This window comes from Alexandromys fortis, unplaced genomic scaffold (assembly GCF_014885135.2).
Source record: "Alexandromys fortis isolate MF-2015 unplaced genomic scaffold, M_Fortis_MF-2015_v1.1 scaffold_349, whole genome shotgun sequence".
NCBI lineage: Eukaryota > Metazoa > Chordata > Mammalia > Rodentia > Cricetidae > Alexandromys > Alexandromys fortis.
Window position 1 is genome coordinate 366,650 of NW_026068216.1, and position 12,562 is coordinate 379,211.

The 12,562-nt window shown below is 45.7% G+C and overlaps 1 protein-coding gene across 2 annotated transcripts in view; it reads left to right on the plus strand.

The window, feature by feature from the left end:
- Positions 1-12,562, plus strand: part of Tbcd (tubulin folding cofactor D) — a 141,281-nt gene that overhangs the window by 101,623 nt on the left and 27,096 nt on the right. For both annotated transcript variants that reach the window (XM_050130438.1, XM_050130439.1), the window contains exons 18-21: positions 6,770-6,850; positions 8,391-8,464; positions 9,133-9,250; positions 11,533-11,593. In XM_050130438.1, the coding sequence (XP_049986395.1) occupies positions 6,770-6,850; positions 8,391-8,464; positions 9,133-9,250; positions 11,533-11,593 (334 nt within the window). The remainder of the gene's footprint in view (positions 1-6,769; positions 6,851-8,390; positions 8,465-9,132; positions 9,251-11,532; positions 11,594-12,562) is intronic.

A 12,562-nucleotide genomic window follows, 5' to 3' on the forward strand; every position in this document is an offset into this window, starting at 1 on the left:
ATCCAAACTAAGACAACCCCTAAATGCAATATGCTTGTTCAGCACTGTGCGGTGATGGAAAGTCATCTGGATTGGTCCACGAGACGATGAGGGTGCTTGATGGGTACTCTGCTCTGTCTGTGTTGAATTTGGGGGCCCGGGACAGTCCTCAATTGGGACAGAATCCAGGCTGTTATAGAGGAGCTTCCTCTGAGCTAGCTGTTCTGCTCTGTGGACCGGAATCAAAAGTGGAGGAAGGTCCCTTGGGAAGATACTAGGTGAGACCCAGAGCTGGTGCTCATCTCTGCGTGTTGAAGACGCGTGGTAGACTGTGCGTGTTCAGCACATGTCTTGATGTATCGTGGTGTGAGCAAATCTGTAGCGTTCACATGGTGAAGGGCATAGTGAGGCCTGTGGCCCTCAGCTCTGTGCCTGGTGGGAATTTGAGGATTCTTCTGTAGCACGATTAGTAAAAACCCAGAGACAGATATCAGGGTTCAGCCTGAAGGTCAGAAAAGCAAAACAGCCAGCCACTGGCTGTTACCTCTACTTAAGTCCGAAATGGTGGTCCTGCCTCTAGGAATCCTTAGAATGAGACTGAGAGTCTCTCTTCCCATATTATATTCCTCTGTAGTGCTGGGATTAAAGGCGTGCACCACTACTGCCCAGTTTCCGTGGCAAATTAGTGTGGCTGCTGGGATTAAAGGTGTGTGTCACCACTGCCTGGTCTGTTGGGCTGGTCAGTGTGGCAGTTTTACTCTCTGATCTTTAGGCAAGTTTTATTTGTTAAAATACAAATGAAATATCACTAGAATGTTTGGAGGTATCGTTTGTTGTTGGGGAATATTATTTTCAGGTGTGTGACTTCTGTTTACGCTGCATTTGTTTAACTCCGTACTGGCCTGTCTAAAACACCTGATGGTCCTAATAAAGAGATGAATGGCCAATAGCGAAGCAGGAGCAAGGATAGGTGGGGCTGACAGGCAGAGAGGATAAATAGAAGGCGAACCAAGGACAAAGAGGAGGAGGAGCCAGACAACAAGGAGAGAGGAGAGGAGGACGTCAGAGGCCAGCCACCAGCTACACAGCAAGTCTTGAGTAACAAGGAGAGAAAGGTATAGAAATAGAGAAAGATAAAAGCTCAGAGGCCAAAGGTAGTCCAGATAATTTTTAAAAAAACTGACAAGTAACAAGCCATGCTAAGGCTGTGCTTTCATATAACTAAGTGTAAGCCTCCGTGTGTGTGATTTATTTGGGAGCTGGGTGGCGGACCCCTCAAAAAACCAAAAGAAGACGACGTCATACAACAGTTTATATTATTTTTTAACTGGACTGATATATTCTTTCAGTGTCCTATAGGCTTTTGTGTCAGAACCTTTTAAAAAAGTATATGTTTCATAACATACAGTTGTAATGTAGTTTTAAATATGCATTTGTGTAACACGTGGGTCATGGGCAAGTGGGGAGTTGGAAAGCAGAATCTTTTCATGGTCCTCAGGGAGGATGTGTCTACCTCTAGGAAGTGGCCAGAAGTCCCCCAGGGTTTGCCTTGTCTGCTCTGTCCTCAGCTTTCTCCCCCTGTACTTCATGGGAATGGAACACAAAGCCTCATAGGAATGTGGCTGGGCTGTCACTGTCCCTGTGGACATACCAATGTCTGTTAACTGGATGAAGAACTTTGGTCTATGTGATTTAACCCCGTGGCCGCTGGACGCGGTGTTTTTCTGCCAGGCCATTTTCTCTATCCATTTGTCAGTTTCTCAACATCTCCAGCCTTGAGCACCGTTTGAAAAATTGCCACCTTTTTTATTATCCAGTAGTTTGTTTTCCAGGAATCTCATATACTGTGTTCTCTAAGTCACTCAAAGCAAGGCGACCTCAAGATAGTGCCTCCACCTGCCTAAACCTCATCTCTGTTCCGTTTCTTGTCCTCATAGTGATGGGTGGCTTAATTCTGCCATTTACACATCCCTCATCAGCTTCAAACATGTGTCCCCTTCTGGTCCTCCTCCTTTCCCTGGCTACCTGACCCCCATTTAATGCTTTGTCCCGCCACCCTGGCATCTGACATCTTTCTTAGCTTATGCTAGCTCGCTCCTTTCCCTTCCTGTACCTTTGTGTCTGTCTCCCCCCCTCCCAGTACCCTGCATGCTACCTATGGCTTCATTGCTGCCTTGGGCCAAAGTTCAGGCTTGTCTTCCACAAGGTCACAGCTAGTTGGTGGCAGAGATAGGAGTGGCCTCTGGTGGTCTGGTCTCCTCTTTCTGCTCCCTTCTTCTGTGAGGCACAAATTATTTGTCCGCTTTTCTGGAATCCTGCCCTTCCTTGACCCTGCTGCAGGCTTTAGCGTTGCTGACTGGGTGTGAACCTGGCTTCTGTGCGTGCAAGGGACAAACCATGGAACCTTGCAGCCAAGGTCCTTGATGATGTGGCCCCATTCCTGTCTCCTGGGGAAAGCCACTTATTTCTTCTTTCCATCTCCTGGTCCCGTGCAGGAGTTCCTGTTAACAGTTTACTGAGAGTCTGCTTACGTTGCATATGGGCAGGTTGGCTGGCTAGGTGAGGGGCATCTTTGGTCCACTGGTTAGCTAGTATATGTTTCCTGAGTCTGTGCTGGACCCTGTGATCTCAGCAGATCCCTGGGGCCGTCAGTCTTCATAAATGCTGCGTGGTTGATAACAACCTTTTACTTGTGCGTTATACATGAAGATATCAAAAGTGAAGTTGTGGTCCCGGGCACGCTCTCACCAGAGTGCTTGTTTAATACCGTGTGCAAGCCCTGGGTTCCATCCCAGCACTGTAGACAAAAAAAAGTAGATTTGTGGGCCTGAAGGATTTTATGTTTTAAATTTCCTAGGTCATGTGACCATTGTCTTCAGGGCTGTCCTGCCCACAGTGGGTCCTTCAGCTCCTGACCGTGGTAAGCCCTTGGTAGTCGTTTGGCAGATGCATTAAATTCTCTTTTTCATTTCCTGGGTTGAACTTAGCTTCTGGAGGTTGAGTACGCACTGCCCTTGATGCTCCTGATGATTTTTCTTATGGATGGATGTCCTTATTGAGTGGAAGAATTTGATTATTTCAAGAAAGTCTGCTGTGATACCAGCAGAAGATACTTTTGTGTGTGTGTTTTCTTTGTTTGTTTGCTTTGACTTTTTTTTTTCCTGAAAGATATTTTTCTTAGAGCTTTAAGTTTTTTGTTTTAATACGTTAACTTCTTACATGGTTCTAGTTTTTTTTTCCTAAATTAGAAAGATCCATCCCACCTGTGGATTGTTTTTAAGCCCTGCCTTGTTGTTTCTAAGAGTTGTTTTCCAGTGGTTCTGGGAGGAAACCTGTACCCTCAAGCTTGTGAGGGGAGCTCTCACACCTTGAGCTGTACCCTCAGCCTTGTAACTTTTTTCCGTTTCCCTTGCGCCCCACAGTGTGTCTCTCATTATTGTACAGTTTAGCAGGTGCTGACAGTGTACCCTCCCAGGGAACTGTACTTTCACCGTTGTGCAGAGGCTTCCCACTGTCTCTGTGATCTGTTCTGCCTTGCTCTGAGTGCAGGTGCTTTGTGTTCTCTCGTATTGCTTGAAGAGTGAGCTTTCCCTGGTCTGAGTTCTTCCACTAAACACCGCGATTCCTCTGTATTGTGTGTTGTGGTATGGTGTCCATGCTGCTGTGGTGCATGTAGCCTGCCTTCCGGGTGCCTGCCTGCCGGGTGCCTGCTGGTCAGTGGTTAGCATCTTTCACTTTGTTATTCTGATGAATAAGGCTTTGTAAACACTTAGAAATCTTTATGTGGATTTGTATTTAATTCTGGTACACAAGGTCATGAGAATTTGTGGCGATTTTACTCAGTACAGGACTGTGAATGTGTGGTTTGGGCTTCTCCATACCTTCCTGAGATCGGTAGCAGCCCGTCTTTGAACATCTTACCGTTCAGAGCATTTCGTCTTTGCTTATGACCTGTGTTGGACATATTTCCATGTGCTTACTGGATTTTTATTTCTCTTTTTTAGTGATGTTCCTAGGCAAATGTAGGGCTGTTTTGTTGTTTTTAAATTCGGGTTTTGTTTCCTTTATATTTTTTAGTGTAAACTGACAACTGTGCCTTTTCTTCTGTACACCACTTTTCATAGCCTTACTGATGTGTAGTTAACGCATGTTACAGGCATACAGAGTATAAAGCTTACTGTTGCTGACAGAGGAGGATAAACTGTCAGATGGGTAATGGTTGTGCGCACCATCACCAAGTTATTTTTCTGTTATAGATTATTTTTCACCTTTGTTTAATTTCTTTCCCTTAGGATGATTGTTTTGCAGTTTGTTCATTTTATGTGTTGTGTCAAGAAATTCGAGAGAGAGAACTCTGGTTAAGAATGTTGCTATTCTTGCAGAGGATCTGAGTTTAGTTCCCAATACTTAAGTCAGAAGGCTCACAGCTGCCTGTAACTCAAACTACAGGAGATCCAGCACACTTCTCTGGCCTTCAGGGACCCACACACGTGTAGTTTATACAAACACAGATTGTAACACATTAAATGACTAAAAATAATAAAAACAGATCCTATGCACCAGGATCTGTTGGGTCTGTCTGACCCTTAGCCTACCCAAACTATACCTACCCTCAAGGCCTAGCCTGGGTCAGACACCCTGTGCTCTGATCCAGTCTGGTGAGTTCCTTGGACCCCGGCCCACCTACACCTTCCCCACCCACAGACCTAGTCTGGGTTGCATATCCTGTGTGCTGGCTTAGTCTGGAGAGTTCCTGAAACTCTGCTGGCCTGTGCTATCCCCACCCCAAGGCTTAGACTTAATGGTACAGCCTGTATGCTGGCCTGCCTTGGTGACTGCTTAGGACTCTGGGCCATCCACGGCACCCTCACATTCCCTGGGCATAGACGGGTAAATCAGCTTGCACACTACCCCAAGCAGATCCAGTATGCTCCATTTGTTTATTTGTGAATTAAAGTCACCTCTGTTGCTCCAGTTCACCCATCATCCACCACGATCCACCAGTTCTATAGAAGTGAGAATTACCAAAATGAAACCAAGAATACAGAATTTAAAAGAACAGTCATGAACATCATCAAAGAATCCAAGGACTTTAAAGGCAACATGAGCAAACAATGACACTAAGGATGATGGGGAAATCCACAGGGAAACATTTTATGTTTACTTAAAAACTTATGAACAATAGAGAAGTGTGTTGCGTACATACATGTATGCAATAATGACGTGATAACACTTGATGGTACTGCTTCCCCCAAGAGCCCGAGGACCAGAGCATCTTCTTTGATCATATCTTCTGTATATGACAGGGCACTGTACCCAGGAAACAATAAACAAGACCTGCACTATGAACCCCAGATCATAGTCCAGTGTAGATGGGGAAACTCACAAGGCTGCATCTCTAGATGAGGAGCTGTAGGCAATTACTGACTACTGACAGAGGAAGAATCACTCTCTTCCAGAGACAAGCCCCCTGGTAGGTTATCGAGCCCCAAGTGGTCAGCCTTAAGTATATTAAAGGAGCACACACTAAATGAGGCCAGCAGTGCTTTGAAGGTTGTGTTTATTCATACACACTCACTAATAGTTGAAGAGGTCATGAAAGTGTAAAGGAGTCAGAGGGTGGACAGAAGGCGTTGCGGGGAGAGGGTGGAATGAAAATGATGTAAATACAGCACTTGTGTGTAACTCTGAAAAGTTCAAAAAGCCAAATCAAATGGAAAAAAATTCTTTAAAACAACAACAAAAAAACCAGGTTTGATGATGCATGCCTTCAATTCCAGTGTTTAGGAAGCAGGCTGGTCTTTGTGATTTTGAGACTAGCTTAGGCTGCATAGCAAGTTCCATGTCAGCCAAGGGGAACGTAGTAAGATCCAGGCTTCAAACAAAAAACCCATTCCTGTGGCACGGATGAATAAGCAGTCTGCCTCTCCATCAGCTGCATGAGCACAGAGTGCTGCTCCCAGACACAGCCCTGGATATGCTGCTGAGCGGTGGGCATGGTTTCTGGATGGATGCTCTGCTACCTTGAGTAACACAGGGTCATCTGGTAGGTACGTTTTACTTTTGAAGAAATGGCCAAACTATTTTTGAGTGTAATTGTTTTAGTTTGCATTCTCAAGAGTAGTACATGAAGGTTCTTGTAGTGATATTTTGTTTGTGATCTAGCAAATAAAGCTTGCCTGAAGATCAGAGTGCAGAGTTAAGCCACTAGTTAGCTATAGAGGCCAGGCGGTGGTGCCACACACCTTTAATCCCAGCACTCAAGAGACAGAGGCAGATAGATCTCTTGAGTTCAGAGCCACCCTGGGCTACACGAGATTGAATCTGTCTAAAAGAGAAACAGAGCTCACACAAAGGTGATCCCAGAACTTGGGATTACGTACATTTAATTCCAGCACTGGGGAGGTGGAGACAGGAGTAATATGGCTGTGTGGGGAGAGGAATAGAAGGCAGGAGGAGACGGGAGCTCGGGGCATTCAGCCTGAGCATTCAATCTGAAATGCTGTTTTCGAAGAGACGGCATTCAGTCTGTGGATTCATAGGGACAAGGTTGCCCCTTGGTCTGAGGATTCCATAGAGGTAAGAACTAATGGCTGGCTGTTCTGCTTCTCTGATCTTTCAGCTTTCACCCCGATAGCTGACTCCAGGTTTTTATTAAGACCAATTAGAATTTATGCTACGGGTTCTGGCTTCAATACATAGAATAATGGCTTAAGAGAGTTTTATACATGTGTCATTGTACCTGCTCATATGTGCCCCTTTCTCGAGCTCTTAATATTATGTCTTTCAGTGTGTTTATCGCTGGCTTCCAAGAATACACCAAGCCGATGATTGACCACTTGGTTTCCATGAAAATCAACCATTGGGATGGGTAGGTTTTGTATTCTCTGAAAATTCCCCTTTTTCCTCCCAACAGGAGAAGCTTAATTGAACTTATAAGTCACGAGTGTATTTTCTCATTGTAGACAAACTATTTTAAGATAATTATTTCTGATAAGTAATGAAAATCCCAGTCCCTGTGTGTGGCATGCTTGTTAATGGTCTGTCTAGTTTTACTTCTGGAGCTGTTGGTCAGGGAATCCTGAGACGTAAGTAATTACTGCTGAATACCCTTGTCATATGTAACAGGGAAGCTATCGCCTGAGGACAAGGCAGTCCAGGCAGCTGGCATAGCCTGGTCTTCCTGGTCATTTGACTGGCTTCCATACTGATTCCGCTCTGCTTGGCCTCCCTAGCTATCTTATATATTGTCACTTAAGAGCTGAGCAGACTTTAGTGGTAGTTTTCATAATGACAGTGGCAGCTTTGGGGCCATCGTGGTATTTCATAGGTAGATAAATGTGTCTTCAAAGAAGAAAGGCAACTGTGACTTAGATGTAAGCCCTGTCAGTGTTTTGATACCATTTCTAGGTAGGCCTGGTCAGCCAACACAGGGCAAATGCTGGGGGAATTAGTGGTACAATCATGGTGCCCCTTCCAAAGCCCAGTGTCAGAGCGGGTCTTCGTGGTTGAAAGACTCTGATACTGGGGTTTCAGCTTCCCAAGGACCAAAGCCTTGCAAATGTTCGTTGGCTGCGGCTATGCTTGTATAGCTGTGTGCAGTCTGCTTTGGACTCTCCGGAGCGAGGAACCTCTCTCCCAAGCCTCTGTGTTGTTCACTTGGGCCAGCTGTGACCACTTGCCAGGAAACCTTCCCTTCCTTCAGGACCTTATGTGCCAGGTATACAGGAAGATGGGATGTTAGCTTTCTTATGGGGAGAAGAGCACCTAGGCTTGCCCAGCCAGAGGTTAAAATTAAATTGCCTTTTATATTAGTTTACGAGCCAACAAGACATTTAAAACCACATTGTAAATATGCAATCCATGAGTTAGCTTAAGTTTTTGAACTTTTGAAATCTGATTGATTTTCTAATTCTGTCAGTTCTTTCCTGTGTTTCGATTTGGATTTCTTTTTAGATACATGTATACCTCTAATTTTGAATCTTCCTGATGTGTTTATCATTATGAAGTGTTTCATAAATGTCTTAAAATGTAACATGATATTGAATCTGCTGTGTATGGGCTATCAGCTTTTTCTTTAAAGGGACAGATAGTTAATGCTTTGGGTCTCTGACTCATATATATGACCCTTAAAAATTAAAACAGTCCTTAACTTAGAGCCTTACAAAGGAAGCCTTCTACAAAAGTTAGTAGAAGAACCTACTAGCTACAAACAGTCATTTTTGTCATAGCAAGTGCCACAATTTTATCCCTTTTTAGTTGAGTAATATTCCATTGTCTGTATCTACCATATTTTGCTTATATGTCATTTGTTGATAGATCCTTGGCTGCTTCCATCTCAGGTCTGCTGAATAAAGCTGATAGGAGAGAGTGTGCAAACCCCTCTACTAACAGCTACTGTTACTTCTCAGGGCCATCCGAGAACTGTCTGCAAAAGCGCTGCACAACCTGACCCCACAAGTACCCGAGTACATGGCCTCTCATGGTAGGTGTGCGTTCCACTTCCTACGGCCGTCATACAAGTGCACTGTGTGCATATGTGTGCACATACACCGCAGAAAGATGAAGATGACGTCCTATGTCTGTTGCTGAAGAGTAGGCTGTAGGCTAAACCAGGATAGAGTACCAAGACAAACACAATGTGTTTGTACAGAGGCAGCTTTGGGTGGTGTTCAGCACAGGTGATATCCACAAAACAAGGAGTCTGTTCGTTGCATTGTGTAGGTTAAAATGATGGGGGATTCAGCGGTTGTCAGTGCCTCTAGATTGGTGTGACTTAGAATTTGGAGCTGTTCTGCCTTCTCCTCCCTAAACACCAGAGGCTGAGGTTTTATCTCACTGGGAAGGATGGAAGTGCCTGTCACCTTTTATGGTTGTGTGGCCTTTGATCTGCCTGCTGTCCTCAGGCAGAGTGCTACCACCATCTGTGGGGCAGAGGTGCAGATGGGAGAATCTGCAGATGTGACCGCACTGGGCATCCGGGGGCCTGTGTGCATGTACTGATTTATATGCCGTGTCCTAGCACGTTGCCCTGGTTGCCCAGGAGAGAGCTCTGCCCACCAGAAACAGGGGTGCTGACCCTGACCAACCCCAGAGGAAATGCTTCTGAGTAATGAGTTGTCCCGTGTGTGTTCTCCAACTTGACCACTGCAGTCTTCCCGGCACTGTTGTTGATGACACTGAACTCAGATCTACACACCAGACATGGTGCCATCCTCTCCTGCGCAGAGATCACCTATGCCCTGTACAAGCTGGCTTCACAGAGCAACAGGTAGGAGATGTCACCTGGGAAACCAGGTAACAGTAGTGGTTTGGGGCTGGAGAGTAGCGCGTCTGCTCTGATGGTTGATTATTTGTGTGTTGAGGCAGTCGGTGGTTAGGACTACACTCTCTTTTCAGGGAAGGGCTGCTGGTTGGCATTTGTCAGGGGCCTCTGCTGCCTCTGCTGCTTCGTGTCCCCTCTTCATCCCAAGGACTCAGACAGCAAGAGCAGTGGCCACCTGTTCAGGGGTGGCACTGAGCAATTCAGTTACCATTCCGTGTATGATTGTGTATCGGTGCACACATGTGTGCCACAGAACACATGTGTAGGTCAGAGGAAACCTTGAACGTCTTCTTCATGCCCCCCCTCCCTTGTTTAAGACAGTATCAGCCTTGCAGCTCACCAAGCTGCTTGTGAGTTCAGATGATGCTCTGGTCTGTCTCCCATCTTCCTGGGGGTACGTACAGATGCACCCCTGTGTCTGGCTTTTACCTGGGTTCTGAGGATCTGAACTCAGGTTGTTTGACTTGTGTGGCAAGGCGTTTTCTTAATGAGTCATCTCAGTCCCCATTTGTCACTTGAGTAATTTAAACTACTTTGGACTGTGCAGTGGTGACACACACCTTTAATCCCAGCACTTGGGAGGCAGAGGTAAGCGAATCTCAGAGTTCGAGGCCAGCTTGGTCTGCAGAGTGAGTTCCAGGATAGCCATAGATTCATATAGGAACCTTGTCTGGAGAAAAACCCAGAAAGAAAAAAAAGGCAAATTTGGAAGTTTCCCTTGGCTTTATTTATAATATAACTACAAAGCAAGAACTCAGGACCATGCACCGTGGTGCATTCCAAGAGCTGTGTAATTTCCTTATGTCACTATGCAGCTGATTCCTCAAAAATAAGATCTTCTAGACACAGTGCATCTATGACCTGCCCTTAAGTTCAAGCTTGAATCTGTACTTAAGTCATTTCCTGTGTGTGGTAGCTCCCTGGGTCAGGGTGACAGCATGGACCCAAGGAGGCCTCAGAACACAGCTCACAATCTGTGTGGGTGGAATGGTCACCTAATGTTGAAGACCTTGCTGTCCCTGGTGAAGGGCACATGAGCCATGACATGTCTCAGCAGTGCATTGTGATGACATGGTACCTTTGAGACGCATTCCCAAGATGTTGGGTTTATACAAGGCCTCAAGGTGTTGGACTTTCGACTTCAGACCTCCAGGACATCGGGGCTCTGTGTGGCTCTGCCTAGCACCTAGCAGACTAGATCTCCAGGGAGCTGGAGTTACCACAAAGCTCAGCCTAGCAAGTAATAGATATCAGATCCTCAGGGTGTTTGTGGCTGTGCGTAGTCAGGCCTGAAGCACAGCGGCACCATAGGCAGTTGACACTGCTTGGCTCTGCCTGGCACACGCCATAGCTCAGTCTACAGCAGTAATTTAGAGCATGTCCCTGTAGAGGACTTCCACGGTGTCAGCAGGGGCCCAGTGTTCAGTAAGACTACTTCTGTCCTGATCATAAGGTTGTGTCTTCAGCAAGCTGGCTATAGGTCAGAGCATAAAGATAGCACCCAGCTGCCCAGCTGCTGAAACCAGCATTGTGTGCATTTGCGTGTGCGTGTGTGCGCGTGCACGTGCGTGTGTGTGTGTGTACAGATGTACTTGTCCATGTGTGTACGTGTACATGTGGAGGCTAGAGATTGACAGTGGGTAGCTTACCTTCTCTGCTTACATTCTTATTATTTGTTTTTTTTTTTTCTATTTTAAATTAAATTTAGTACCTGGAGACAATGGCTTAGTAGTAAAGAACATTTGCAGAAGACCTGGGTTCAGTTCCCAGCCCCTGAGTGATGGCTCACAGACCTTTGTGACTCTATTTCTAGGGATTCCCAGTACATTCTCTGGACTCCATGGGCCTCAGTCATGCTTATGGTATATGTACAACTGATGACAAAGATACACATACATATAAAAATATTGAACTTACATTTATTTATTTGAGAGAGAGAAGCACACACGTGTGGGCATGAGTTTGCCGTGATGCAGATGTAGAAGATAGAGCACGACTTGAAGGGGACTCAGTCCTTCCTTCTACCTCGTGGGTCCCAGGCTTAGCAGTGCCGTTGAGCCATCTCTCCAGCCCCCAGAACAGCTTTCATGAAGGCAGGAGTAGGAGATCTCCCGGGATTGTGGGAGCATGGACAAGGCTGATCTTTCTGAGTCTGTGTGGTCTTCACTGTGAACCTGAACTCTGGCTTCATCCTTGTTGAACTCAGTACTGTGCTTCTCTTTCTGCAGGCCCGTCACAGACTATCTGGATGAGAAGGCAGTGCAGAGCCTGAAGCAGATCCACCAGCAGGTTTGTGTGGTCTGTCTGAACCTCTTCCACCTGGACAGGGTCTGCTTACCTTGTTGACCAGGACATGATGGGTTCTCTCCACCAACATTACATTGTGGGAGTTTATCTGGAATTGGTAGTTGGACTAGACTTGTTCTCTGGGGCCAGAAGCCATCTTGTTGGATGGGTATCACAATCAGGGTCTCAGGGCAATATTGGTGTCTCATTGGTCCTTAACAGGAGTTCCCAGCTGAGGGGTCAGAGGGATCTTCTGGAGAGTTGGGTACCCGTAAAACAAAGGCCTTTCATTTCTACCTTTGACCCTGAGGTCCTAATCTCCACTCTCCTGAAATTGAATCCCGAATGTTGTACATTTTAGGGAATGGGAAGAAAACATGAGATTCTCAAAACCTTCTGTGACATAAAAGAAAAAAAGTATTGTTTTGAGGCCACTTGTTTGTTTCCTGGCCGCCCAGACTCCCGAAATAACCACACAGAAACCATATTAATTAAATCACTGCTTGGCCCATTAGCTCTAGATTCTTATTGGCTAACTTTTACATCTCAATTTAACCTATTTCTATTAATCTGTGTATTGCCACATGGCTGTGGCTTATGGGTAAAGTTTCGTCTGGCTCCAGCCCTGCTCTGCCATAGGCTCAAAGCTGTTGACCAATAAAAGCAACAACACACAGACAGAAGGACCTCCCACACCAAAGTATGAATCCAGGGTATTTTCCAGGAATTAAGATTCCTCCACATTCCTGAATACCCTTTCTTGTTGCAAATATTTTTCTATTCCTCTTTTTATAATAACGGTTTGTCTTAGATCATAATGACCATGATGAGGCCATCTGGTTAGTTTTAACATTTTTTTGCTTTGAAGCGGAGCCTGGCATCTTTGCTCAGTATTGGAAGTGAGGTGTGGAGGGGAGAGTGGCATCCCCATGCAGAGGCTGAGGGAATGGAGCCCCTGTGTCCTCTGAACCA